Raw genomic sequence first — 26,249 nt, 5'->3', positions numbered from 1 at the left:
TTTGTGTATATATTTTACAAATCTTGCTCCTGGAAAAGTGTTAATAAATGTATATAGAATGCTACCGTAAAAAATGAGATATATAGAATAAGAACGAGAAGGAGTAAAGTAGGTAGGGAAAATGAAAATGTCGTTACTTCTTAATAGTAGTAACTACACTAAACCGTCGACAGCAACAGGATTAAGCACTCTATGATGCTTTGTCAAAGGGAGGGTTCCATATTATTCTTCCATTGAATCCTCATCATCGTGATGGCTTTTCTTTTCTTTCTTGGCAGGTTTACCTATTGAACTTGAATACTTTTCTTCCTTTGGAGCTATGTAATCCTTTTGTCTCTCGGTGTCTCTCTCCTTTTGTTTCCCTTCTTGGTGCTCTTTACGTTCTTCACGTCTCTTGATCTCCTTTTCTCTCTTACTTAAGAAATACTCACCACTTTCAATTTCCAAATCAACCTTTCTAGGTAATTGTGCAGGTGGGAATGGAGTGTAAACCTTCTTTTCCTTTCTAATTTTCTTTGGCTTCTTACGAGCAACATTTCTCTTCTTAAACATTGGTAAAAATCTAGACCAATCTTCATTGGCTAGTTCAGGTTTATTCGCTAATTCTCTTTTAATCATTAATTCCTTAATATGATAGATAGGATGGACATTCTTCATACAGTCTTCAACAACACGACGAACTTCTTTCAAACCTTTGAATGGACCCATGGCACTTACAGTATTACCTTGCACCAGAACATAACATTTTGTTAGCAACTCCAATGCCTTTAATGTGTTACCGTTTGGACCAACTAAACGTTGTCTTCTCTTAACAAATCTCTCTTTGTTGGTAACAACATTACCAATCTTGATGACGTCACAAGCCATATCATCCTCTAGAATCTTAACTGCCTGTTGAAATGGAACTGAACGAGCTAAAAGTTTGATCAAATCACGAGCTTTTAATATAATAGATGGGTCATATGTCTTTCTAGTTGTCTTGACAGTCATAGAACCTTCAACAAGATCAAGTACACAAGCAATATGATGCTTGTCTAGTGCCCTCGTTACACTATTCCAGATAGATTTCAGGTATTTTTCTCTGTATTTTGGAAATAGAGTCATAAAGCTGGACTCTTCCATAAATGGCAACCCAGAAGCATTATCCTCGGGTTTAAATTCTTCGATGGTCCATTTATCGATGTCAGGTGTATCCCAAGGCTTTTCCTTATTGTTTGTGGAAACCATTACTAATTATAAACTGTTGGTAGCTTTTTGGTCAGGTCACAATGTATAACTAAGTTCTGAACTGTGAAGGTATTAACGTTTAACATCTTTATCTATTAAGTATCCATAGTTTTAACCTGAGAAGAAAAAAAAATTTTCAATGCCAACGCTAATTTTCAAAAAAAATTCTTTCCTCCACGATTTTACCGAGAAACTTTCGATGTGAGACGAGTGATGCGATGAGCATACAATAAAAGAGAGAGATGTATAATATATATATATCATAAGAGAACGATAGTGGTGTACTTGGATTCCAAGATAATGATTATTTGAAGGTAAAATCATATTGATTACTAAAGAAAAGGATAGGCATATTTCAATAATAATAAAATACGTGTATATATAGGCTAAGAATGGCGAAAGCAGTGAAGAGAGTGACAAAAGTTAGCAAGAGTTCTAGAACTAAACAAAAGGCAGTGATATCACAATCACAAAGGAAGAAAACAAAGTTCAAAGTAGAAAAGATGAATAAAGAACATGATACAGTGTCCTTGAGTGCTGGAGAGATGAATAAAGCATTAAAAGGTTCACCTGAGAAAGGTACTAAGAACAGTATATTGCATAAGAGAGATCTTCTTGAAGGTCGTGAAAAGGATCGTGCGATTACAGAACAATTGGATAAGAATAAAAAAGCAGCTGATGATAGTTTATTAAAACAAATTGAAATGATGTCAGGTTTTTCTCTTTGAATTTAGTAAAGGAAACTATGGTTGTCGTGCTGATGAACTTGAAGATTTCGCTTGAAACTGGTCATGCGAAATGAGAATTTAAATGATCAAAACTGTGCTTAGTAATTCCTGGCAAACAAAGGTCAAAATACTTATCATTAGATTGGAAAAGATTGGAACTATGTATTGTTGTGTTTCAATAGAAATTCAAGATGTGTACTAACGTAGGCACCTTGAGGCATGGGAAACTAATTTAGACGAATACAACATACGGAATAATCGTTGAATTCTTATTTATTTGAAAGACTGTAGTTACAAAAGGGAATAAGTAATTAAATATTTATATTTTATATAGGATACTATAATCAATTAATAGTACTAAATGATATGGAATGTTGATACTCTTCATCGTTCAAATTCGATAATGCGTATAGTGGTAGAAGAATCTTCTCTTTTTCTTTCTTTCTCTCTCTCCACTTTTGAATGGTAGGAATAATGTGTTTTTATTAGAACCTCATCCCTTAAACTTTTACTGTTCTTACACCTGCTGTAGAACGGAAGATGGCGTCACCTTCTGAGTAACCTCTACCAACACCAAAACCGATACCTAACCATACAGGAAAAGTACGACGTTTGAAGAAAAGAACAGATGCTGCAACACCTACCCCAAAGCCTAGCCCAGTCTTGACTAGAACGTTCGATAGAACTAGATCCCATTTATCATTTAGAATGGATTTATCAATAGAAGGTGAGGTCGGAACCATTTTTTGATCTTTAGGGGTTTGTACTTGTTCGGACATCTTTTGAGTCTTGTAAATATGTATATGATATAGATAGAAAATGAGAGACTATGGACCTCTTATAGTGTTATAATCGTTTGTTAATAGCACAAAATCACGTAAATCTATACTTTGATTGTGGATACTTACTTGAATGTCAAATTTAGATTTAAAAATTCGTTTTAATTGAAGAAACCGTGATCATGGTAGGGGTTAAACTGAGACGGTATAGCTTTTGGTTAAAATCACGCCTTAATGAATTTCCCGTTTAATTGTTATTTCATTATTTTTTTCTGCCCTTTCCGCCCGTAGTTCTAACTGTTATGATTATTGTAAGGACCGAAATATTTGTCAAGCGTTCCCCAATCTGATTGGTTCAAATAGTGGTTACTCCATAACTCGTTGCTGTGGTCAAAGTAAGTATAGTTGTAATAACTACAAATGATATGTATCTTAGTCTGTCTAATGTGTTCATTTTAATGAAGAGTAGGGAAGAAAACTAAACATCCTGATGGTTTAGTTTGGTCAAACCAAGGTGTACCAGTTATGAGAAAAATGACTTCATACATATCTCTTGTAAATGATCTACGTACTTAATTATAATTACAATTGTTAGTACAGTCATTCTATAATTAAAAGGAGCAAATTAAGCTCCAAAAAATTTATTATTTTCGGAGATTCCTGAATATTACTTATTTAGTGAAGCCAAATATCCTTCATCGTATTGTCTTGTGGGTATATCTTGTTACAATATACCAGTTTATAGATATAAAAAAGGTTTAATCCAGGTTTAAACACTCACTAAGGTATATTTAGGAATATACAAAATATACATTGTCAAATTTTATCAACTTCTATATTTTTATGTTTTTGTCGTCTATCGTAAATTCTACAGAGAAGGGTACTCCAGTAAACAAAAAATCGATAGTGATAAAAAAATAGGTGAAAGATAGAATCTCCATTACTAATTTAGAATATAAGTCTAATTAATCTAAATAATATTTAACCATATATAATAAACTATAATCTACAACAGAACCTTATGTTTTCTACTTGTGACATAACTTTGGGCTTCAGAATAGTAATATTCATATAGAACGTGACACAAATCGAATGATATTAATAGGAAACGACCTTAAAGACAAGATTAACTCATCCCCATATTTTATAAGATGTTTATTAGATTGATAGAATGTTAATATTCAAATTGTTGACCATCAAGGAGGACCATTTACTTGTATATTTAAAAATACTTCCCCTAATAAATTCACCACCTCTCTCTTCCTAACCTTACTTTTCTCGCGCCCCATGAACTAATACTTCACGACTAAATTTATCGAGGAAATAAGGAAAATAGGAACACTGGAGGACAAACACAATTTCAATTTGTTCTACCAAATTTTGTCACATTTTGAGATAACGAACACCGGTAGAAAAACAATAGCCATTGATAGCGTCTCTTGACACCTCTTTTTAAAACATCAAACGTTATCTACTATATTGCTTCGTGGGTATTATCAATTAGGATTGAAAGAAAGGGATTATAAAAACGCATAGCGAATATTGAATGTTTTGGAAAAGTCTGGTCTCTGTTAGTTCAACTTCAAGACTTCTTCTATCTCAATTAAATAATAAAAATACTATCATTTCTGCATTGGCAATAGGTACGGGTGCTATATTCTTTAACCAACATAATTTTAAATCAACAGTTCTAGGTATTAACCATTTCTCCACTATGACTGCCGCCAACTCAAGTAAATTTATCGCTCCTTCCAAGCCTTCAAGCTGGAATTGGAGCCCAAAGAGGCTGATATTTGATGCTGAATGTATTATTCAAAACGCCAACAATTTATTTGATAAACTAGCTGCCATTGAAAACCCAGATATTGGCAATTTTGTAAAACCATTCTTTGAACATGAGAACCGTTGCGGTCCATTAGTTAATCAATTATGTTTCTTACAACATGTTTCTGCAAATAAGGAAATTAGAGATGCCTCTATTCGAGCAACTGAGCTATTACAGGACTTTGAAATTGAAGCATCTTTGAGATATGATCTATTTACTCAAATGGACAAAATTTGGAAAGAAATTTCTCCAACGAAGGACGAATTTGTAAAGGCTAAACCAGAAAATTTTGAAATTTACAAATTTATTGAGAAATGTCACAAGGATTATGTTCGTGATGGTCTAAACTTACCAAAGGATAAAAGGGATCAAGTTAAAGATGTAAAGAAGAAATTGGCCTCCAATAGTCTACAATTTTCCACAAATCTTGGTGAGCAAAAAGAATTCATTGCTTTTACGAAAGAAGAATTAGATGGAGTTTCGGCAACTGTTATGGAACAATTTGAAAAATTTACTGAGCTTGAAACAGGTATTGAAAAGTTTAAAGTTACCTTCAAGTACCCAGATATTTTCCCAGTTTTGAAGACTGCCAATAATCCAGAAACTAGAAGATTAGCTTTTAACGCAGATCAGAACAAAGTTCCACAAAACGAAAAATTGTTTAAAGACACATTAAAATTAAGGGATGAACTTTCTAGCTTATTAGGTTATGCAACCTATGCCAATTACAATTTAGAAATCAAGATGGCCAAGAACCAAGAAACTGTTCTTGAATTCTTAACAGATTTAAAAGACAGATTGAAACCATTAGGAAAGAAGGAAATTGATATACTAAAAGAGCTTAAGAAAAAAAACTGCGAAGAAAATGACATTCCTTACGACAATCATTATTACATCTGGGATCATCGTTATTATGATAATAAATATTTGAAGGATAACTATAATGTTGATCTGGAAAAAATCTCTGATTATTATCCAGTTGAATCTACCATTAAAGGTATGCTAGGTATTTATGAAACTTTATTAAAATTGAGATTTATTGAAGAAACAGATGTATCCAAAAAGAATGTTTGGCACCCCGATGTTAAACAGTTGGCTGTTTGGAAGATGGACGATCCTGAAAACCCTGAATTTGTTGGCTGGATCTATTTTGATTTGCATCCAAGAGATGGTAAATATGGTCATGCTGCTAATTTTGGTATTTCATCATCATTCGTTGACGAAAATGGTAATAGATCTTATCCTGTGACTGCTTTAGTTTGTAATTTTTCCAAGTCTACCGCAACTAAACCTTCTCTTTTGAAACACAATGAAATCACCACCTTTTTCCATGAATTAGGTCATGGTATTCATGACTTGGTTGGTAAGAATAAATTGTCCAGATTTAATGGTCCAGGTGCTACTCCATGGGATTTTGTTGAGGCTCCATCTCAAATGTTGGAATTCTGGACTTGGAATAAACAAGAATTATTATCGTTATCCTCCCATTATAAAACCGGCGAAAAGATTCCAGAAGAATTATTGGATTCATTGATCAGAACCAAACATGTTAATGGTGCTCTATTTGCATTAAGACAATTACATTTTGGTTTATTTGACATGAAGGTCCATACCAACAAGGATCTAAGCAACCTGGAATTAGAAAAATTATGGAACGAATCGAGACAAGAAATATGTTTCGTCGAGACTGGCAGTGAATATACCAAGGGTTATGATTCTTTTGGTCATATCATGTCAGATTCTTACTCTGCTGGTTATTATGGTTATATGTGGGCTGAAGTCTTTGCTACAGATATGTATTACACTAAATTTTTATCAAATCCATTAGATAGTACTGTTGGTGTTCAATACAGAGATATTGTTTTAGCTAATGGTGGTTTGTATGAAATCAATGATAAATTGACCGAATTCTTAGGTAGACCACCAAAGAAGGATGCTTTCTTAAAGGAATTAGGTATAAGTAACTAGTTTCGACTATATATATATATACACACACTTTATATCAATGTTTTTAATGTAAAATATTTTTTTACTATTTTATTTAATGCAAAATTGTGAGTATATACAGTTTATATATACTATGTTATTTAATAATTCTTGTACTGGAGTTAAATATCCTTAATATATTTATAATATATGAAGAATATTCGCACCATGATTTCAATTTCTGATATTTTGAAGTCTTTAATATATCGAATATTATTATTACCATATAAAATAAATCTTGGAAGAAATCTAAGATTGTATTTATAATAATTCTTTCATAATCTTTTATTGACCTACCACCATCAATATGAGTCTTATTATTACTATAATAATCATTAAGATAACCAGAATTAATATTGTTAAATTTTTGTATTTCTTTCTTATATTGTCTTCGAACGATAATTGTAGACTTTAATTTTTTATATGACTTTCTTAATGATAATATTAATGTAATCAACCAAATCTTTGAACCTATTTGACTTTTATTTAATTTTTTATACATGAAATTTCTTTCACTGATTATTCCAATATTTTTCAAGAAATAAATATTATCAAACAATGCACATAATGTCTCTAAACTGTGGACAATAATATCTTCAATATTTTGTTTTCGTATAGGTTCCCTTGGAGATTTCTTTTGATGATTATCTAATGAATATTTATCAAATGGAATTCCAGTAGTCCCATCTGTACCATTCGCACTACTAGTATCACTACCAGCACTATTGTGAACATTACCATCAGAGCATTCAGAATTCAAACTAATTGGCTTAGAAGTACGTACCATCTTCTATCTTTTTGGGTGTCAGTATTTTCTTTATATCAAGTTTTAGAAGGGAACTGGGATTCAATCAAAGCAAAAATTGTTGAATAAATACTATATATATGTCATTAAGATGAATAAAAATAACAATGAAACTGTGATGACTATATTTTTACAGTTCTATCAATGTTGAGTTAAATATATAAACAGGTCTGATAAAATACACTATTCAAACCTTTATTTTACATTACAAAGTAGCTAGTTCATAAATAAAAGGATATACTGTTGCTTTAATTACCTTTCAATCATTACTCAATTTGAGAATATCCTCCATCGAATCCTTTCAAATTCCTTATTTGTTCGGTTGTAAGCGAAAAATTCCATTAATTAAATCGCTGTTAAGATGCCGACAGGCTTTTACCGAACTGACTCTCTCTGTCTCTCTGTCTATCTAGCAATATAACCGCAAAAGGGTAAAAAACAACAACAGACAGACAATAAACTTAGATATACGTAGAGAGAGATATAGACAGATAATGATGCAGTGCGACTTTTTTTTTTAGTAATTTTAATTTTGTAAAAGACAAAAAAACTAATCAGATTTATTAATGTTTTATATTTTAACAACTGGAAGATAGTCTGTTTCTCACTTATTGTAACATTAACTTAATTTTGGTTAAACTTTTTTTAATATCTAGATATGAAAGTACAAGTTCATTGATATTTGACGACAAATTAGATAGTACGTCTAAACATAGTTTATACAATTACTATGGTAAACGGTTTTTCCTCTTTTTTTGATTTCTCTGTTTGTTTACAAAAGATTTGATGGTTTCCTACCAAAATGATTAGTATTACAACATTCATAATCCAATATATGATGTGTGAACACTTACTTACAATCGCAGGTACTATGTTTACAAAAGGGTAGGGATGGTTAGGGACCAGCCTAGTTTACTCGACTACCACAGTATTGTCACTTTGTGATGAATGAGAAAACTAAAAATGAATTATTACTTCAAATATATTACAGTGGTCGAATTCTAGATTCAAACACTTAACCTATTAAGTAGATGCTGCTATATCTTTATACATTTTTTGTTTTGTTACATTGTTTTTGTTTCGTCCAATTGATTACTACTATACGTACAACAAGTTAACTACGTTTCGCCTATTAATGTTGATTCATATTTTCGCAAGACTTTACTTTAATTATTATTATCCCAGACTTTGCATCTCAATCACAAAGTTTTTTGAACTTGTGTATTGATCATGTTTCTCCCAAATGTTGCTATTGCTTAATTTATACTGTTATTAGTTACTACTTTGTTATGTGGAGATCTTTCCCTTCAATGTTTACAGCAGCGATGGGGGGGAAGCGCGAGAACGGAATTTCTATATCGATCTTATCAGGCAATCTTTTTTTCTTGGAAATAATAATATTGCTCGGTTGCGTCGCCTTGCACGATGAAATGGAACTGGTATTTTGGCATTTGTCTAACCCTAAATGCGGGACCAGGGCCTGAAGTTAGGGCTAACTGCGGCGCCGTCACAAGTTATGTGCACGGTGGCAAAAGGACGACGTTCATGGGATACTGAGATTTCAAGACGCGATTTATGGTATATAAAATTTCATATATAGATAGTGATTAGCATCATCAGAAAACTTATGATGAGGGCTTTCTGATGGTACTTTATTCATATTTAGAACCCTCTCTTTATAGTCATTCCTTTGGGTTTGAAGTTGTAGATATACTCTTATTATGGCCAGATTACCTCCTTGTCAAAATATGATGTCTGGGTTTAACAAAATTTTTCCCTTCCGAAATCGTCCGTTCAAGTGGTTACCCTTGGAAAAATTAGCTCTTAGCCAATTAAATGCAAGCATGGTTCGGGTGGTAAATACACAAAGATTTAATTTTCTAAAGTTTGTCCGGTTTATGCAACACTGCCAACCACTTTTTAAAAACTTTTCTTTCTGACAATTGTTATTTAAAATCACCATCAACGAAGCTATTCCTTTTTTTAGGGTTATTTTTTTTTTGATAAAGTCAGTAAGCAAATAGGGTTTATCGCAAAGATTAGGGTTCTCATTTAGGGTTATCCATATATACGTATAGACATTTCTTTCAATTATTATTATCTTTTGCTGCTATTTCTGCCTCCTCCCTATCTAGGTTAATTCATTAGATATTTACTTCTAGAGACTAACTCGTATATTCACACACTGCTATTTTGGGTTATCTCGGGATATTAATTTTTTTTGTTATTAACGACGACACACTTCATTTAAAGTTTTAAAAGGGACGTCACAATTTAATTTTATTATTATTATTGTTATTATTACTTCATTTTCTTACTGAAATTAAAGGTCAACTATAATATAATAAATTTTGTTTGGAAATAAAAAAAACATTATTTTATTCCATTCTATTAGTTCTTTTTAACTATAATCATTTGCATATTTTTTTCTTCCAATTTCTATTTCTATTTTGACGCCTTTATTGAGCTGCTCATTATAACATAAAAAACACAGTCATTTTTTTTTAAAAAACAACAACAACTAAACAAATACACATATTATAAACATTATTTTCCTATCATTATGCCATTTTCTACGAAAAGATCCTATTCTGATTTTGTTACAGGTTACTCATTTCAAAATGAATTAGGACACACGTCAGACATTGTTAATAACAATATCCCACGTAATTCATCATTTAGAAGTTCGAAATCTCCGAGATTTGATGATCATCATTTTGAAAATTTGAATAAGGACAATAATAAGCACAATACTTTATTAGATTCTTATTTTGATATAAAATATAGACCATCAAGTCTATTGAGTTTGACTTCTAAAGAAATTCAAATCAATGATTCTGCTATAGAAACTGCTGCATCCAGTCAAGATGATGACAATAATACATTCAACATGGAATCAAATTATAGAGTCAATTCTTCTAACAGAAGAAGTATCAGTAGACCTGGTTCAATCTGTTCATCCAAGAAGAATTCGATACCTAAACAAGATTTGATTGCCAGAGAACGTTGTTTTGATTATATCATTCAAGCTATCGATGAAGCCTGGGCAATGTACTGTAACACAACTTCTTCTGCTGAAGCTGAAGTTTATGGAAACTTGAACAACAAAATGAATAAATTTTCTAATCGTCAATCCAGAGAAAGAACGTCGGATGAAGAAACCACTGAATATTCTGACAGTGATGCAGACGATTTCAGTTACAATTACAATTGTAATGGTAATATTAGTGATGACGAAGCTACTGAAAGCATCGATGGCTTTGGTTATAAATCGGAAGCTACCAACGTTGCTGACGATGATACTGATTCAAGCGATTGTAGAACAACAGTCTCAGAATTACCAGACTGTGTGAAATTCCAATCTTTGAAATGTAGATTGACCAAAGCAAAAAATGATTTAGAAGATTATTACGATTCTAAAGATTATGAAGATTGTATAACTTTCTGGAATAGATGGGATATGATCAAGTACAGTGCTGTTGAAATTATGGAAGACGATGACGATGATGAAATCGTGGAAAATGCATTGGAAGAACTTGAAGAAGGGAGATGTTACCTTGATTGAATAACAAAAATCACAAACAACAAAAATGTAAATATCGGTATAAACATTTGGGATTATTAAATTGGGAAGAACAACAATACATTATAATTTTTTTTAATTGAAGATTCAATAAAATCAATTAAAGCTTCTCCAATATGGGTTTACTTTTTTTTCTTATTATTATTATTATTACTACTACTACTACTACAACAACTATTACTATTACAAAACAAACATATAGCATTGTATAACATTATCATTTCTTTTCTTCTTTTTTTCTCACTAAAAAGGAATTTGATACTTGGTTATACATATTTTAAAACAAAGAACACTTATATTATCAATTTACTATTCTTCTATAGATCTTATAAATGATATCTATGTAATTGTTTCAAGATGCAAAATTTACATTATCTAGTCCTGTCTTGCCACTGCAATACAGTGAAAATTCTGTTGCGCGATCATTGTTTCATCTTCGCGTTCAGGCGGGGAACGAATAGTTTGAGGTTTTGAAATAACAAGCAATAAAAACTAATGTTAATGATCCATCGTAGACTTCCAAACTTATTGAGGCAAGCTTGTAGCATTGAGAAATTGACTACATTTTATTACATTGCACCACCTATACCATCTAGGAGTGAGTATATTTATATATATAAGAGATCATTCGAAGTATCTCAAAAGGAAATTAGTCTAAATTGAACTACATCTCATTTTTTCCTCAACAGACTAATCAAAAATCACAAGCTTACAAAGGTTCAATTTAATAATACTGAATGCAACAATGATTAAAGTGGAATCAAATTTTAATAAAGATAATGAAATCAAAGGTAGAATCAATGGATTCCGTCCTTCTAGAGAGTTGCTATCAAATGATTACTCCAACCATTATATACATACAGGTTCAAACCCTCAAAGTCATGTAACCAACATCGAGAATCCTGTTGAAGGTTACCCTAAATTACAAAAACTTTTCGAAGAAAAAGAAAGACAAGTAGCAGAATATGCTACAAAACCATTGGGTTGTAAAGTTTCTATTGATAAAATGGTTCCAACGTTAAACAAATGGATTCATAAGGATAATTTATCATTCGATGTTATTATGATAGGATGCCTAACAGATAATCAATTCATATACCCTCTGTTAACACAGTTACCACTAGATAAACTAGTTTCCAAACCAGGGTTTTTGTTTATCTGGGCCAGTGCACATAAGATCAATGAATTATCTAAATTATTGAATAACGAAGTCTGGGCAAAAAAATTTAGAAGAAGTGAGGAATTAGTTTTTGTACCTATTGATAAAAACTCACCGTATTACCCAGGTTTGGTCGGGGATGATGATACTCTTGTAGAAAAAGTCCAATGGCATTGTTGGATGTGTATAACTGGTACGGTTCGGAGGTCTACAGATGGCCATTTAATCCATTGTAATGTTGACACAGATTTAAATATAGAAACATCAGAGACACAGAACGGTGCTGTTCCTCCAGACCTATACAAGGTAGCAGAAAATTTTTCAACAGCTACAAGGAGACTTCATATCATCCCAGCACGAACAGGTTGGGAGACACCTGTTAGAGTGAGACCTGGATGGGTTGTTATGAGTCCAGATGTGATGCTGGATAACTTTGATCCAAAAAAATATAGACAGAATATCGACCAAATTGGTAGTCACGTCCCTTTCAATGACGAAATTGAATCATTAAGACCAAAGAGCCCTGTCCAAAGGTAATATATAGATATATTACATAACCATGTTATTATCTTTTCCGACAATACCCAAACTAAACATATTTTAGCATTTTTGCCGCGTTATATTCAGGCCAATCACATATTATGAACACTTGCCACAACTAAGAACCATTACTATACCACACTCTATTAAGAACTATTCCATTTAAATTTATTGCATAAAAGACAAATAAAGCAAATTTCACCACATTAAGAGAAGTTAATCATGACGATTTTTGCTACAATATATACTAAACAATATACATCTATTCAAATATATATATATATATATATGATAAAAAGACAAAAAGACAAAATAATAAACAAATTTTGTAAATAAAAAGAGAAACAATCAATCTAGAAGATGAAGAATAGAATAGTAACAAATTTTGTTTACATTTTCATGGAAAATTTGTGTGGTAGGGTGCATTTTCCCATTTTAATTTTTCGTGATTTCTCGTGTATATATCCCGATTTGGATATATACACGAGAAATCAAAAAAAACTTGAATATTATTATCAATCATCTGCAGAAAAAAAAAATTGTTTACAGTACTTGTTACTTTTAAATCTTCGTTCAACTAAGGTAGAGTGGAAACTGTTTACAAAAACTGTTTACAAAAACTGTTTACATTCTACTTTTTGACTTTCCAATTTTTGTACATTTACCACTTTATAACTTGTAACAATATAATATTACGAAAAGAACCTATGAATGAGTATAATAATTTTGTAATTTTTTTCTGATTATTCCTTCTTTTGCTGCTGGATTCTTTTACCTATAAATTTGAATAAATATTCTTGCGGGCAAAGTTCAAATTTTCAATAACGATGTTTCTGACAATGTGTAACTCACTGACAAATTAACAACTCAATTTTCTAGAAAGACAACTAAAATTTCAAAGGAGTATTACCCTAGTAAGGAATGAAATAAATGATTCTCTAAGATTCAACTAAATTTGAACTCTACTAATTACTTTTTGGAGTTACAGAGTACTGTTTGATGACCTTCCTTTTCAATAAGTTTAGGAATAATATCATTTAAGTAGTATAAATAATAAATAATTAAAAAAACGTCAAGGAACCTTAGCAGTGTAATACCTAGAGAGTTGTGACGTCTCTTGTAGTAGTATATACCGTATCCTCGTCATAAATAATATTTGATCACGTGAAGATTTTTCTTTTTCTTTTTGGAATTGAAAATTTTTTCTTGGAGCGATGCCCATCGCTAAAATTTAGTAAGTTAAATGAGAGTTTAAGCTCACCTTTGTATAACATTAGTATTAAAAGTCTGGTATTTTATTTTGGAGCTCTAAGGTTAATTTTACAGCTGTAGAACACTAACAGGCTTGAAAGATGGGTAGAACACAAAAAAAGAACTCTAAAGGTCGTTTGGATAGGTACTATTACCTAGCCAAAGAAAAAGGTTATCGTGCTCGTTCTTCTTTCAAGGTTATTCAAATCAATGAGAAATTTGGCCATTTCCTAGAGAAGTCTAAGGTTGTTATCGATTTATGTGCAGCACCAGGTTCGTGGTGTCAAGTTGCATCCAAGCTATGTCCTGTGAATTCTCTTATTATCGGTGTGGATATCGTACAAATGAAGCCGATGCCAAACGTTATCACATTCCAAAGTGATATTACCACAGAAGATTGTAGATCCCGTTTAAGAGGCTATATGAAAACATGGAAGGCAGACACTGTTCTCCATGATGGTGCTCCAAATGTTGGTTTAGGCTGGGTTCAAGATGCCTTCACACAATCCCAATTGACTCTGCAAGCCTTGAAGCTAGCCGTAGAGAACCTGGTGGTTAACGGTACTTTTGTTACTAAGATTTTCAGATCTAAGGATTACAACAAATTAATTTGGGTATTCCAACAATTATTCGATAAGGTGGAAGCTACAAAGCCACCTGCCTCCAGAAATGTTTCTGCAGAAATTTTCGTTGTTTGTAAAGGTTTCAAAGCCCCAAAGAAGTTAGACCCACGTTTACTTGATCCAAAGGAAGTTTTTGAAGAACTACCAGATGGTCCACAAAATATGGAAGCTAAGGTGTTTAACCCTGAGAAGAAAGTCAGAAAGAGACAAGGTTATGATGAAGGTGATAATCTTTTATACAATACCGCTCCAATTATGGAATTTATTGAAACTGAAGATCCAATTACAATGTTAGGTAAATTAAACAAGTTTGACATAGATCCAGAAAATAACGAATGGAAAATCGTAAACAAGATGAAACAAACTAATAAAGAACTTTTATCATGTATTGAAGATTTAAAGGTATTAGGTAAGAAGGACTTTAAGATGATCTTAAGATGGAGAAAGAATGCTAGAGATTTATTAGGTCTTGATAAAAATGAAGATGATGAGGCTGTTGACGTAAATCCATTGACAGAAGAGGAACAAATCGAAAAGGAGTTAAGCAACCTACAAGAGAAACAACGTTTATCTAAGAAGCGTGAAAAGAGAAAGAAGAATGAAACTAAACAAAAAGAAGTTACCAGAATGCAATTGAATATGTTAACTCCTGACGATATTGGTATTGAAGCTGCTAATTTAGGAAGAGAATCTCTTTTCAATTTAAAGACTGCCGAAAAGACAGGTATCCTAGATAAATTGGCCAAGGGTAAGAAGAGAATGATTTTTAACGATGAAGAGTTAGCGCACGATAATGATATTCATATCGATGAGAAAATGGTCAAAGAACGTGATTCATTTAAGGATGCTGACGATTTGGAGGCTGAACTAGACTCAATGTATGACAACTTTAAACAAAGAAAATCGGAAAGAGATGCTAAATTTAGAGCCAGACAAGCTCGTGGTGGTGATAACGAAGAAGAATGGACTGGGTTTAATGATAAAAAAGCTGAAGAAGGTGAACAAGAGGAAAGTGATTACGAAATGGAAGATACAGGATCTGAATTATCTGATTCAGACGATGACGAGGCTATTAATCAATTGATAAGTAAGATAAAGACCCAACCATCCCAATCTAAATTGAGTAGTAAAGCATCTAGGCTCTTTAGTAATCCAATTTTTGATAACGTTGTCGCCGATCTGCCTAATAAATTAAATGCTGATGGCGTAGGATCAGAATCTGTTGGTGATATCAGTAAACTAAAACCAAAGTCGAATAAAAATACCGCTACCGTTCAGAAGACTAACGAAGAGGTTGATAGTAGTGATGCTAGTGATAATGAAGATTCAGACTTTGAAATTGTGGCAAACAACGAATCTAACCTTGAAGATCTTGACTCTGATTACGATTCTGAAGAAGAATCAAAACAAACAAGCCAAGAGAAACACATGAAGGAATTAGATATTGCTACTGTTGAAGCAATGACTTTGGCCCATCAACTGGCCACTGGCCAAAAAACTAAGACTGATTTGGTCAATGAAGGTTTCAATAGATACACCTTTAGAGATACTGATAATCTACCTTCATGGTTTGTTGAAGAAGAAGCTCAACATTCGAAGATCAATAGACCTATTACAAAAGAAGCTGCTATGGCTATCAAGGAAAAGATGAGAGCATTAAATGCCCGTCCTATCAAAAAGGTTGCTGAAGCTAAGGCCAGAAAGAAGATGCGTGCTGTTGCTCGTTTAGAAAAGATCAAGAGGAAAGCTGGTATAATTAATGACGATAGTGAAAAATCAGAAAGAGATAAGGCTGAAGAAATTACTAGGTTAATGAAGAAAGTCACCAAGAAACAAAGAACGAAGCCACAAGTTACACTTGTTTATGCATCTGGTGGTAACAGAGGTCTATCTGGTAGACCAAAGGGTGTTAAGGGTAAATATAAGATGGTTGATGGTGTTCTAAAGAATGAACAAAGAGCATTAAAGCGTATTGCCAAGAAACATCACAAGAAGAAATAGAAACTTCTTTGTATTTGGTTTTGCTTTATTTTAAATAATATGTACATTAAAAAATAATAATAAATACTTTGCGGTAAAAGGTTTTAGGGATTCCATGTAGTATTTTAATATTATATAAAAGCATACACAAGTTGACATTACTTAATTATCCTTCTTTTGCTTATTCATAGGTTTTGGTTTTGTAATTGATGTCACCGGACCAAAAAGTTTGTATAACAAATATATTATAGATACAATTATAACTGATGAAGTCAATAATTCAACGTGTTTGTAGTTGTCAAAACTTGGATAGGGTATTGGGACAACTAATGATTCAAATTTCAATGGATAAAAGACAGTATCTTTAGTAAAGTACGATTCATATCCCATTCCTTTAGCATAAAAAGGGTTTGTATCAATCGAATCTGATCCAGTATCACATGCAATTATAATTTCAGGTGTGAAGCTGACTTCTCTCAAACCAGGCCTTCCATCCTCTGGGGATATGTATCTAGAATGGAATGTAATTTCGTTAATTTCATCACTCTTCAAACCAAAGAGTGTCTCTGAACCCCATGAATTATTTAATAGTTTGTAGTCAGGGGATTCCAAGTTATGTTCACCAAATATAAAGACGGGTTCTGATTGGAATTTATCGACAAATAGTTCTAAAGGTAACTGAGAAAATAGGTAGTATTCACACTGGTCATATTTAGTTTGATGTGTAGTATTAGACAGATCTATGATTAATTTTGGATGTAGTCCGATTGGTTCCTCTAATGATACTTTAATACTATTAGATACACTAGTTTTCACTGGTGCAAAAGCAGATTTGTATAACAGTGAAGTCTTTAAACATTTTTCAATTTTGGAATTTTTCTCTCCTTCTTCCCATAAACATCTTAATCCAGTAAGGTTAATATTTTCTGCTTCAATTAAATCTACATAAAACATTCCGACTTCTAATTTATCAATTGTAAGATATGTGGCAGAATGATCCTTTGAAATCTTAGGAATAGCTGTATTCGGCTTAACTATAGAATATTCATTAATCTGTAAAGTTGAATTGACACTTACTATATCATACTGTTTATTTTTCCAATCCCAATCTATTAGATCATTTATATTAACATTCAAATTAAGCTCTTTGGAGAAAGAATCGAATAAATTCTTGACATCATCCCTGTGGTGATACAATCTATAAGTAGGTGTAAGTATACTATCTTGTTTGTCCATTGATTTCAAAAGTTGTTTATCACCACCAATATAGAGATTAGCACCATAGTTTAAATGAGGACCAATCACATACAACGAATTAGTATCGTTTTTCCAAGTAAATCGCATTGGTGTTTCATCGGCGTCTTCTCCTAGGGATAAATCAAATCTTCTTTGAATAATGTATGGTTCAATACATTCCATCAGCTTCAAAGAGGTCTCATCCTGCAACACGCATTCGTTCAGAGACTCCTCTGACTTAAACAATACAGTAACTCTTTCAGAAATCATTTTAAAAACTCCTTTAAATTGTGTTTAGGAATGTAGACGCCTATTGTCTATCAACAGGGTAACAGTAGATCAATGGAACTTCTAACAGCGTTAACGAGAAAATAAAAAAGAGAGATCTCGCTTCTAATACAGCAATAAGATTCAAACAATCTTTAATTCACAGACCTAATGTTCTCAAAGTCATGGTTCTCTTCATCCCTATTATATCTAAATTTATATATATATATATATAAATTTGTCCATTTCAACTATTTGCCCGTTTAGGCAAAAAAATGAGAAAAACGCCTAGAGGGGGAATGAAATTCTCGTGTCGTCATCATCATTTTTCTTGTTTCAGCAAAAGAACGCAAACCGAAGCAACTAATCTGTAAAAATGTACCAATTTAGATATTTTAATTGAAATAAACTAATCCTTTTATATGATGATATAATCTTACAGACAGTAGTACTCTGATATTTTAAATTAACATCAAAGAAGTGAATTAAATAAACAAAATTAATCTATTTCGTTTGCTGAGCTCGATTATCTTTTTTAAAATTCTAACAATACAAATCCTGTATTGTAGAGAAAGGGTCCAAAAATAGACAATTAAACTAAAACTATCTCAAAGGCAAAGAAAGTAGAGAAAAGTTATACAAATCAGAGAAGAGACATTTGTTAGAAAACCCATTACTTTACTCTTTCTACAAATATCAAATTTACTCCTTTTCCTATTTTTCGAGAACGTGTTTTTTTTTGTGTGTTTTGCAAACTTATTACACGTAATCTTTATACCATCATTTAAAACATTGCTTTCTATTGTAATTTTTACATTAAAAAACTGAAACCATCCAACTTTTAGTCATTCGTTACTTTCTTTTTACATTTATACTTTTTCGAGACACTATTTTTATTCAGTGAAATAGTCTAAGCATTCGTTGGTGTTTTATTTCATTATATTTTTTATTATTTCAATCCAAAATATATTTCTAAAAATAAGACTACCGTCACTAGCTGTTCATATTCCTTATAATGACTGAAACCCAACCTTTTCAATTTAATAGCGTATCTGCACCCTCAGCTAATAATTTGGCGACGCCGTCGAGAAGAGGACATTCACATAGAAGGTCATTTGCCGTCTCAGGAGACTTTGAATTCTTAAAACAACCTCCAACTGGGTTTTCTGGAACAAACTCTAGTTCAGTTCCACCTTTGCCAAGATGTGTATCTCCAGAACCTTCAAATAACAATAACCTGAATATTAATAAATTTAATCCACATGATTATGAGAAACCTAATGAAGTGTCATTTTCAAATGTGTTAACTCCCAGAAAAATCTCCAATGATATAGCATCGCCTAGTCCGAGATTCTTTATTAGTGAGGAACCTAGATTTACATCTCCAGTGAAAGGGGTTCCAGACGCTATCATCAATTTAGATGACGCTTTAAAGACTAAACCAAGATCATTTAAATCACATAGAAGATCTGAATCTGCTCCTGCAGATTTGGAAGTAGCAATAGATTTCAAACATGCGAGATCTATTCCAGATTTTAGAATTGATGAAGAAGAAGATGCTATTGAGAATCAGGATATTGATGATAAAGCCTCCAATGATTCCGATAATAATAATAATAATAATAATACTAGTGGAATAGGTTCAATGATAGAGACACGTCCTAATAAAATTGGAGAACCAGCACCATTTGGCCTTATGTCACCTTTACGACCATCATCACCTGCATTTAAGAAAAATTATCAAATGAATGAGACCACTAGTTCTCCAACAAAATTAATTTTCCATCCCCAAAGTTCTGGAGTTTATTCAAACGGCTCAAAGACTGATCAATATAATTCTTTAAAGATCAAGAGACAAAAACAAAGATACTATCATTATACAAAACAACTACCGACAAACAACATTACTGTTAATACCCAAAATCAGGCTCTTCAAGAAAAGAAATCGGCTACATCATTAACCTCAGCCACTTCAAAGACTCCTGTAACAATGGTAACAACTCCATCTAATGCTGTAAACTCCCCTGTAACCCCACTCTCCAATAAAGAATTTAACCCAACACCAAACAGTTGTAACATTATTAATAATTCTGTCAAATCCACAGCTAGCAATTTAAATATTGGTAGTTCTGATGGAAGCACCTCTTTAATCTCAAATTCAAATGAACAAAGAAGAGCCAGAAGCCCAGATTTTTCAGTTCATCAACAAATGTATCATAAATATCCTACTTTAAGTAATCATGTTTCGAATAATCTGGGATCTAAATTTGTCAGACGTAATAGTGGGCCCGCTGTACAAACTTCATTTAAATTTGAAAGTAAGATTTATGATATACCATTAAACGACAAATATAATGATCCATATAATGAAAATGCAATGGAAGAATATCCAATGAACGAAAGATCTGTAACACCGAAATTTGGAGAACGTTCTATAATGAAACAGGACTACGATCAACTGCAAAGATCTGAATCGCATGATACAAATAATTCGTTAGATGAACCTAATGGTAATATGACTCTATCAATGGATATATTAATGGGTGAACCTGGTGACACTGTCGATCTTTCTAATAATGGTAGTGAAGAGATTATTGGCGGTCTTCAAAACATCAGTATACAATCCCCAGAAAGACACTCTAGAGGTATTAACTCCACTAGCAAAGTCTCTTTATCAAATCTCGATAAAGTTGACAAAAAGATCTCAATGAAAAGTACGGATGATTTAAAAATAACTGGTGAAACAAGAAGTGCAAGTGACAGTGTTATGGAGATTAAATCCAATAGATTACAACATAATTCCAATGCAAAAGTAATGAACAATGGTATTAGTACAACAGTGGCTACCGGAAAGAAAAAACGGTCTAAATTGAGTATTTTTACGAACTTATTTTCCAAATAATAATAATAATAATAATAATAATAATAAAAGTTTGAAAGAACAAATTTGAAAAGGTCTGACAAAAAGAGACATTTATTTATTTACTCATCTTCCTCTTTCTTCTTCCTTTAATGAATAATTTACCAACATATACATACACATATTTTTCTTTCTTTTTTAAATATATATTTAAATATAAACATTCAATAAATATTCACAATAAGAAGATAATTCTGCGATAATATAAATCTTTTATTAAAATTGATTTGATATATCTGTATAAATGATCATTAAGAGAGATATGTATATAGGGATCGTTTAAACAACTGATAGACTAATAGTTGTATTCGTTAGGTTTAATACCGGCAGTGGATGGGAAACCACATTCTAATAATAAATCGTCGACTATAGTTGGAGTTTCAATGATCTCATCGAATGATTCCTGATCCTTTATCAATAGGATACCAGCATAGCCCAAAGCGTTGAAACCAACGTTCAAAGATTTAGCTTTAATATTAGAACGTGGTACTAAACAAATCCATTGTTTAGTTAAAAGTAAATTATAACTTTTAACTAAATCTGGAGTTTCATTTAACCAATCTTGGAAGAAAGTTAAAGTTCTTTGTAGAAGTGAGAAATAACACATAGCTAAAAGATCTTCAGTGACTTCTTCAGATTCTTCTGGTAAAGGTAAGACAAAATGAGCAAAAGAGACTTTATTATCTTGTAATGGTTCATCTTTAATACTTGGTAAGAAATGATCTTTACCATTAGTTAAAGTATCTTGGAAAGGAATGAATTTTTGTGGCAATTCAATTAATTGTAAATGTTTATGATTTTGAGAAGAACCAGATTGTGGACCAGAATTATAAATAACCATATGTCTTTTATTTTCATCTTCATTATCCATCTTAGTAATCAATTTATAACTAGTCATTAATTCTTCTGGAGTTAAAGCAGACAATTGATCCTTGAATTCATTTGTAATCAAAAGAGAATGGTTTTCTACTATTGGAAATTTATTTAAAACTAATTTCAAATGACCTGAACCATCAAGATCATCTAGAACTAATAATTCTGGTTCACTTGCTGCCAATGGATCTTCAGAGGCATCAGTTTGACCGAATTCTGGTTTTTCAATCAAACTTGGAACTAATGATACGGAGTAACGCATACTAGTCTTGGAGTCCTTTACATTTTTTGAGTCTAATTTTTTGAAGACAACATTGTTATTCTTTTGAGCTTCTTGAAATTTATCATTCACCAATTGAGAAACGGTAGCTGAAATCATCTTTTTTATATAATTATTCTTTGTGAATTTGTTAATGTTAATCTATTAATTACAAATGTGGTTGATCTTTTTTTATAAAATATAAGGTCAATTCATTAATACAATACAAACGAATCATCATGATCTTCGTAAATTGGCAAAACACATATATATGTGTTGTTGTTATTATTATTGTTATTTGACGAGAAGATGGTGGTAGCTTTCCTATTTTTTCTTTTTTTCTTTTTTTCCTTTCTTTGGAATTTTTCAATGCGTCTCTTTTTCAGTCATTGGGACAGGCCGAGTAAAACCAGGCGAAATGGGCAATAAAAGAACGCATAATAGTGAGAGTGAAAAAATGATATGAAATCCTGTTCAGTGTTATATAATATTAGGGTTGTTCATATATTGAAAAATAGGGCCTATCGTGTAGAGTGATCAAAACAAAATGAGATGATTCTTGTGAAAGGTATAAACATTTCATCATTTCACAGATACCATGACTAGAGAAATACACATAGTATCCCAAAATAATAAGGCAAGAAGTAGAATGTTGTACTTTCCTTATCTCTAAATGTTGCTACTATTGAGTAAACAAATGTTCTTTCAAATGTACATAATATTATTAACTCCACAATTCAAGTAATTGTTCGTATGTAAGAAATGGTATTTTTTTTACCTTCATCCCTCCATTCTGTCCCTTCAAAAATCACTACAACAAGAATACGATGAGCTTAAACTAATGCTTTTAGACCATTTATGTGTTGTGTGATGACGCGACGATTAATTACAAAATTTTGCCTTTAATTGCAAAAACAATAAAAAAACGCCAAAAATTACATCAATATTAATTACATAGATGCTTTTCGTGTGCGGTCCAAATAGATAAATAGAATAAAAACAGAGGATTGGCCATTACATTTCCTATTACGGTATGGGTATCCTTCTTTTCTGTCACAAATCAAAAAAGAAAAAAAAGGATATTTCTCCCCTGCAATAAATGATCATAACGTTCCCCTTTCAGGAAATGTAATGGTCAATCCAATCCATTCTATTATTAATTTCAATTCACAGCAGAGGTTCTCACGTAGAAGAGCCAAATATATAAGTTTCTATTTTCTTTTAAAAAGCTCCCCGCATCATATTATTAACATTTTCCTAATCATTCTAGAAAAAATGTGATTACGCTGTACTTTTCCCACTATGTATGTGCAAAATAAGGTAACCGCAAGCCTATTGATAGAACAATGGATGGGGCTGGACTCTTTTTGTGTATATATATATATTTTATTTAGGAAATGTTCTCCGCCCATCCCTCCAAACGTGTCAAATGAGAAGAAATCTTCGCGTTGGCAACACCGACGACGATACCCTTTCATCTAAAATTCTACTCAACTTCGTCCGTCACTGTCATCTCAGGGGTTCTACCCCCGCCCCTCTACTTAGAGATGCGAATGAGAACACCACATACTAGAAAGAAAAACAGAGTATTTGTGAGAGGGTAACACCACACACGAATACTTTGTTTTTCATTTTAGTGAGGAGACATTGTAATGTTTTATTATCAAAGCAAAAAAGAGGGGGAGAGAAAGGAAAGCAGACCTAATTTGGAGAGTAAATACAAACAAATACACGACTTTTAATAAAATATGCAAAACAGTAGTGAGGCAAAGTAGAAAATGAAAGTCCTTTTCCCGTAAATAAATAAGTTTCTAGTTGTCTGGAGAAATGGCTGCACAAACCGTGTATTATTTACCTATTGTTATGTGATTTGCACGGCGCATTACTTGTCAGTATTTCTTTCTCATAATGAAATTTGTAAAAAACTTGCGAGTTCTGGACCACCAGACAACATTGGTATTTCCTTCCGTCCTGCGCCGTGTTCTGTTTACCGACCAAATTCTGCTAAAAACCGGTTGGAATTTTCCGAAACGCGAAATTTTCAGCCACGACTAACAAAACAACAACAACAACAACAAGCCAACGCGCAACACTTATCCCCGTGAAGAAATACCCGCAGACACCACAATCACAATTCCCAAACTATTTAGAATAATTATTGCACCACTGTCCTGTTCATCCATTTCTCACACAGAAAGTCAAGTATTTACATATTGTTTGTTTTTTGTTTTTCGCCCCTCTCAGCCTACCAAAATTTTACAATAAAAAACCAGATGGCTGTCCTTATTTGTCACAGACAGCAGCGAAAAAGTCAGGGATCCGATCCGAGTTTCCATTTTAGGTCGTGCAACTCTACTTTGAAATCCCTTCCCATTCCAAAATAAAGACCGCTGGGGCGTAGTCTGACTCCAAAACACAAAATTTATAAATAAATCGAAAAAGTAAAAATCCGTGAAATGCAAGACATACCCTAATTGGGTAATCTCAGGGAGTAACACATTACAGGAAAGTGTGTTTGGGACGGTGGCAAAAAGCAATTTATCGCCCAAAACTGAAAGAAAGACTCTCCTCGCCATTTGTTTTTTTGTTTTTTTGTTTTTGCTTTATTTCTTTTTTTCTTCGCTGCTAAAATCCCACTTCATTCACTCATTATTATCCAAACGCGACAACACAAAAGTGGGGAGAGACCCGATCATAATCAAAAAAATGGCTATCTTTCTGCAGGGTGCTCTCTGTACACACTCGTGGCAAAGTGAAAAAAAATTCTTTATCTTGTTTCTTAATTTTTATTGATAAGCGGGTGGTAACCACTGATCACACCGTAGAATTTATCAAAAATTTAACAAAGTTAACAAATTTTCAAACTAAAAAATGTGTCTGGCTAATCTCTTCTCTTCTTTAGATGAGTGAACTGAAAATTTTTATTTTCAAACAATATTTGAGATAATAAAGATTAATTATCTCTTCCTTTTTCTTTATTCTTTTGGTCCGTTAATGACCCACAATTTATCAATTGATGATAATTTAATAATTATAAATCAGTCATCAATTATTATATAAAGGAGCATTCATTCATCAATACTCCTTTAGGTTAAATTTGTTCTTTTCCACTTTTTATTTTAGTTTATTTCTAAATTTATTTTTTTATATTTTCTTTCCTACTAGAAGTATACTAAAATATCAACTTTCATACACATAAATACAAATTTAAAAATGCAATTCAAAACTATCGTCGCCGCTCTAGCTACTGTTGCCGCTGTCCAAGCCGCTAACGTTTCTAACACTACCAACGGTACTAACTCTACCAACGGTACTAAGACCACTAAGATTTCTACTGGTGCTGCTAACGCTAACACTTTGAACGCTGGTATCTTTGGTGCTGCCGTCGCTGCTGGTGTCGCTTTCCTATTTTAAGAAATATGTTTTAATAATATAAGTTTTTTCTTTTATAATACTTTTTCATTATTAATCTCTTTTTCTTTTTAAATAAGATTAAAAAATATATTCCCATAATATCGCTTCACATATAAACAAACAGACTACGTCAAAGGTATTCATCTCAAAGACAAAAAAAATAAATAATAACAGACACTTTATCTCTTTTTTATTATTATAAGCTTTTATTTTTTCATCATTTTCATCATCATCATTCATCATTGTTCAGTAGCTAATTTAGTAATAACTTTTTTTTTTTAATTTTTTTTTGAAATTTAAAGATTGGAAAAGTATATAATACTACTTTTCTCTCTCTCTTTATTATTATTAAGAAAAAATAAGAAGATTGATTATACTCTTTTTTTTTATCTGTTTTTTTTCTTTTCGATGCTTTAATGCAATTATCAATTATAATATTTAAACTTTGGTTTTTTTCCATTATTTTTTTGATAATAGCTGTGTATTCAGCTTCAAGAAACTTTTAAAAAACAGTTTATATTATTTTTTTATAGATGAGATAATTGTAATATATAATTTATAATATTTAAGCAAAATAATATAATATCAATAATAATTAATTAAATTAATTCTAGTTCTTTTATTTTTTTTTAGTTTGATGTAATATTTAACATCATTATTATGTAATGGTGGGTCTTCTTTTATTTCCTGTTTTGGTGAAGCTTCTTGGATATCGCAATTCATTGGAAAGAATTACTAAATCTTAACAAAATATTAAAAAAATAATGTATTTTTGGTTTCTTGTTCAACAAGTA

General features: G+C 31.9%; 12 protein-coding genes across 12 annotated transcripts; 7 read left to right on the top strand and 5 right to left on the bottom strand.

Annotated features, from left to right (window-relative positions):
* Positions 1 to 222: 222 nt before the first annotated feature.
* On the bottom strand, positions 223 to 1,227 carry KRR1 (ribosome biosynthesis protein KRR1; the record flags this gene model as incomplete). The annotated part of the gene is made up of 1 exon (XM_041549458.1): positions 223 to 1,227. One exon carries the CDS (start codon positions 1,225 to 1,227, stop codon positions 223 to 225), a length of 1,005 nt encoding a protein of 334 aa, XP_041405392.1.
* A 392-nt stretch (positions 1,228 to 1,619) lies between these two features.
* On the top strand, positions 1,620 to 1,955 carry ADF1 (Adf1p; the record flags this gene model as incomplete). Its single annotated transcript, XM_041549457.1, has 1 exon — positions 1,620 to 1,955. The coding sequence occupies one exon, from the start codon at positions 1,620 to 1,622 to the stop codon at positions 1,953 to 1,955; it is 336 nt and encodes a 111-aa protein (XP_041405391.1).
* A 500-nt stretch (positions 1,956 to 2,455) lies between these two features.
* Positions 2,456 to 2,734, bottom strand: MIC10 (Mic10p; the record flags this gene model as incomplete). Its single annotated transcript, XM_041549456.1, has 1 exon — positions 2,456 to 2,734. The coding sequence occupies one exon, from the start codon at positions 2,732 to 2,734 to the stop codon at positions 2,456 to 2,458; it is 279 nt and encodes a 92-aa protein (XP_041405390.1).
* A 1,546-nt stretch (positions 2,735 to 4,280) lies between these two features.
* PRD1 (metalloendopeptidase) lies at positions 4,281 to 6,527 on the top strand (the record flags this gene model as incomplete). Its single annotated transcript, XM_041549455.1, has 1 exon — positions 4,281 to 6,527. One exon carries the CDS (start codon positions 4,281 to 4,283, stop codon positions 6,525 to 6,527), a length of 2,247 nt encoding a protein of 748 aa, XP_041405389.1.
* A 115-nt stretch (positions 6,528 to 6,642) lies between these two features.
* On the bottom strand, positions 6,643 to 7,332 carry KABA2_02S17402 (uncharacterized protein; the record flags this gene model as incomplete). The annotated part of the gene is made up of 1 exon (XM_041549454.1): positions 6,643 to 7,332. The coding sequence occupies one exon, from the start codon at positions 7,330 to 7,332 to the stop codon at positions 6,643 to 6,645; it is 690 nt and encodes a 229-aa protein (XP_041405388.1).
* Positions 7,333 to 9,913: 2,581 nt separating this feature from the next.
* Positions 9,914 to 10,915, top strand: KABA2_02S17380 (uncharacterized protein; the record flags this gene model as incomplete). The annotated part of the gene is made up of 1 exon (XM_041549453.1): positions 9,914 to 10,915. One exon carries the CDS (start codon positions 9,914 to 9,916, stop codon positions 10,913 to 10,915), a length of 1,002 nt encoding a protein of 333 aa, XP_041405387.1.
* Positions 10,916 to 11,678: 763 nt separating this feature from the next.
* On the top strand, positions 11,679 to 12,629 carry KAR4 (Kar4p; the record flags this gene model as incomplete). Its single annotated transcript, XM_041549452.1, has 1 exon — positions 11,679 to 12,629. The coding sequence occupies one exon, from the start codon at positions 11,679 to 11,681 to the stop codon at positions 12,627 to 12,629; it is 951 nt and encodes a 316-aa protein (XP_041405386.1).
* A 1,355-nt stretch (positions 12,630 to 13,984) lies between these two features.
* SPB1 (27S pre-rRNA (guanosine2922-2'-O)-methyltransferase) lies at positions 13,985 to 16,507 on the top strand (the record flags this gene model as incomplete). The annotated part of the gene is made up of 1 exon (XM_041549451.1): positions 13,985 to 16,507. The coding sequence occupies one exon, from the start codon at positions 13,985 to 13,987 to the stop codon at positions 16,505 to 16,507; it is 2,523 nt and encodes an 840-aa protein (XP_041405385.1).
* A 141-nt stretch (positions 16,508 to 16,648) lies between these two features.
* On the bottom strand, positions 16,649 to 17,992 carry PBN1 (Pbn1p; the record flags this gene model as incomplete). Its single annotated transcript, XM_041549450.1, has 1 exon — positions 16,649 to 17,992. One exon carries the CDS (start codon positions 17,990 to 17,992, stop codon positions 16,649 to 16,651), a length of 1,344 nt encoding a protein of 447 aa, XP_041405384.1.
* A 1,012-nt stretch (positions 17,993 to 19,004) lies between these two features.
* On the top strand, positions 19,005 to 20,891 carry LRE1 (Lre1p; the record flags this gene model as incomplete). The annotated part of the gene is made up of 1 exon (XM_041549449.1): positions 19,005 to 20,891. One exon carries the CDS (start codon positions 19,005 to 19,007, stop codon positions 20,889 to 20,891), a length of 1,887 nt encoding a protein of 628 aa, XP_041405383.1.
* A 313-nt stretch (positions 20,892 to 21,204) lies between these two features.
* On the bottom strand, positions 21,205 to 22,161 carry APA1 (bifunctional AP-4-A phosphorylase/ADP sulfurylase; the record flags this gene model as incomplete). Its single annotated transcript, XM_041549448.1, has 1 exon — positions 21,205 to 22,161. One exon carries the CDS (start codon positions 22,159 to 22,161, stop codon positions 21,205 to 21,207), a length of 957 nt encoding a protein of 318 aa, XP_041405382.1.
* Positions 22,162 to 25,254: 3,093 nt separating this feature from the next.
* KABA2_02S17248 (uncharacterized protein) lies at positions 25,255 to 25,455 on the top strand (the record flags this gene model as incomplete). The annotated part of the gene is made up of 1 exon (XM_041549447.1): positions 25,255 to 25,455. One exon carries the CDS (start codon positions 25,255 to 25,257, stop codon positions 25,453 to 25,455), a length of 201 nt encoding a protein of 66 aa, XP_041405381.1.
* Between the last annotated feature and the right edge of the window lie 794 nt (positions 25,456 to 26,249).

Source organism: Maudiozyma barnettii (genome assembly GCF_903064755.1).
Source record: "Maudiozyma barnettii strain CLIB 1767 genome assembly, contig: KABA2_02, whole genome shotgun sequence".
Taxonomy (NCBI): domain Eukaryota; kingdom Fungi; phylum Ascomycota; class Saccharomycetes; order Saccharomycetales; family Saccharomycetaceae; genus Maudiozyma; species Maudiozyma barnettii.
This window is presented reverse-complemented; position numbering and strand designations above follow the sequence as displayed.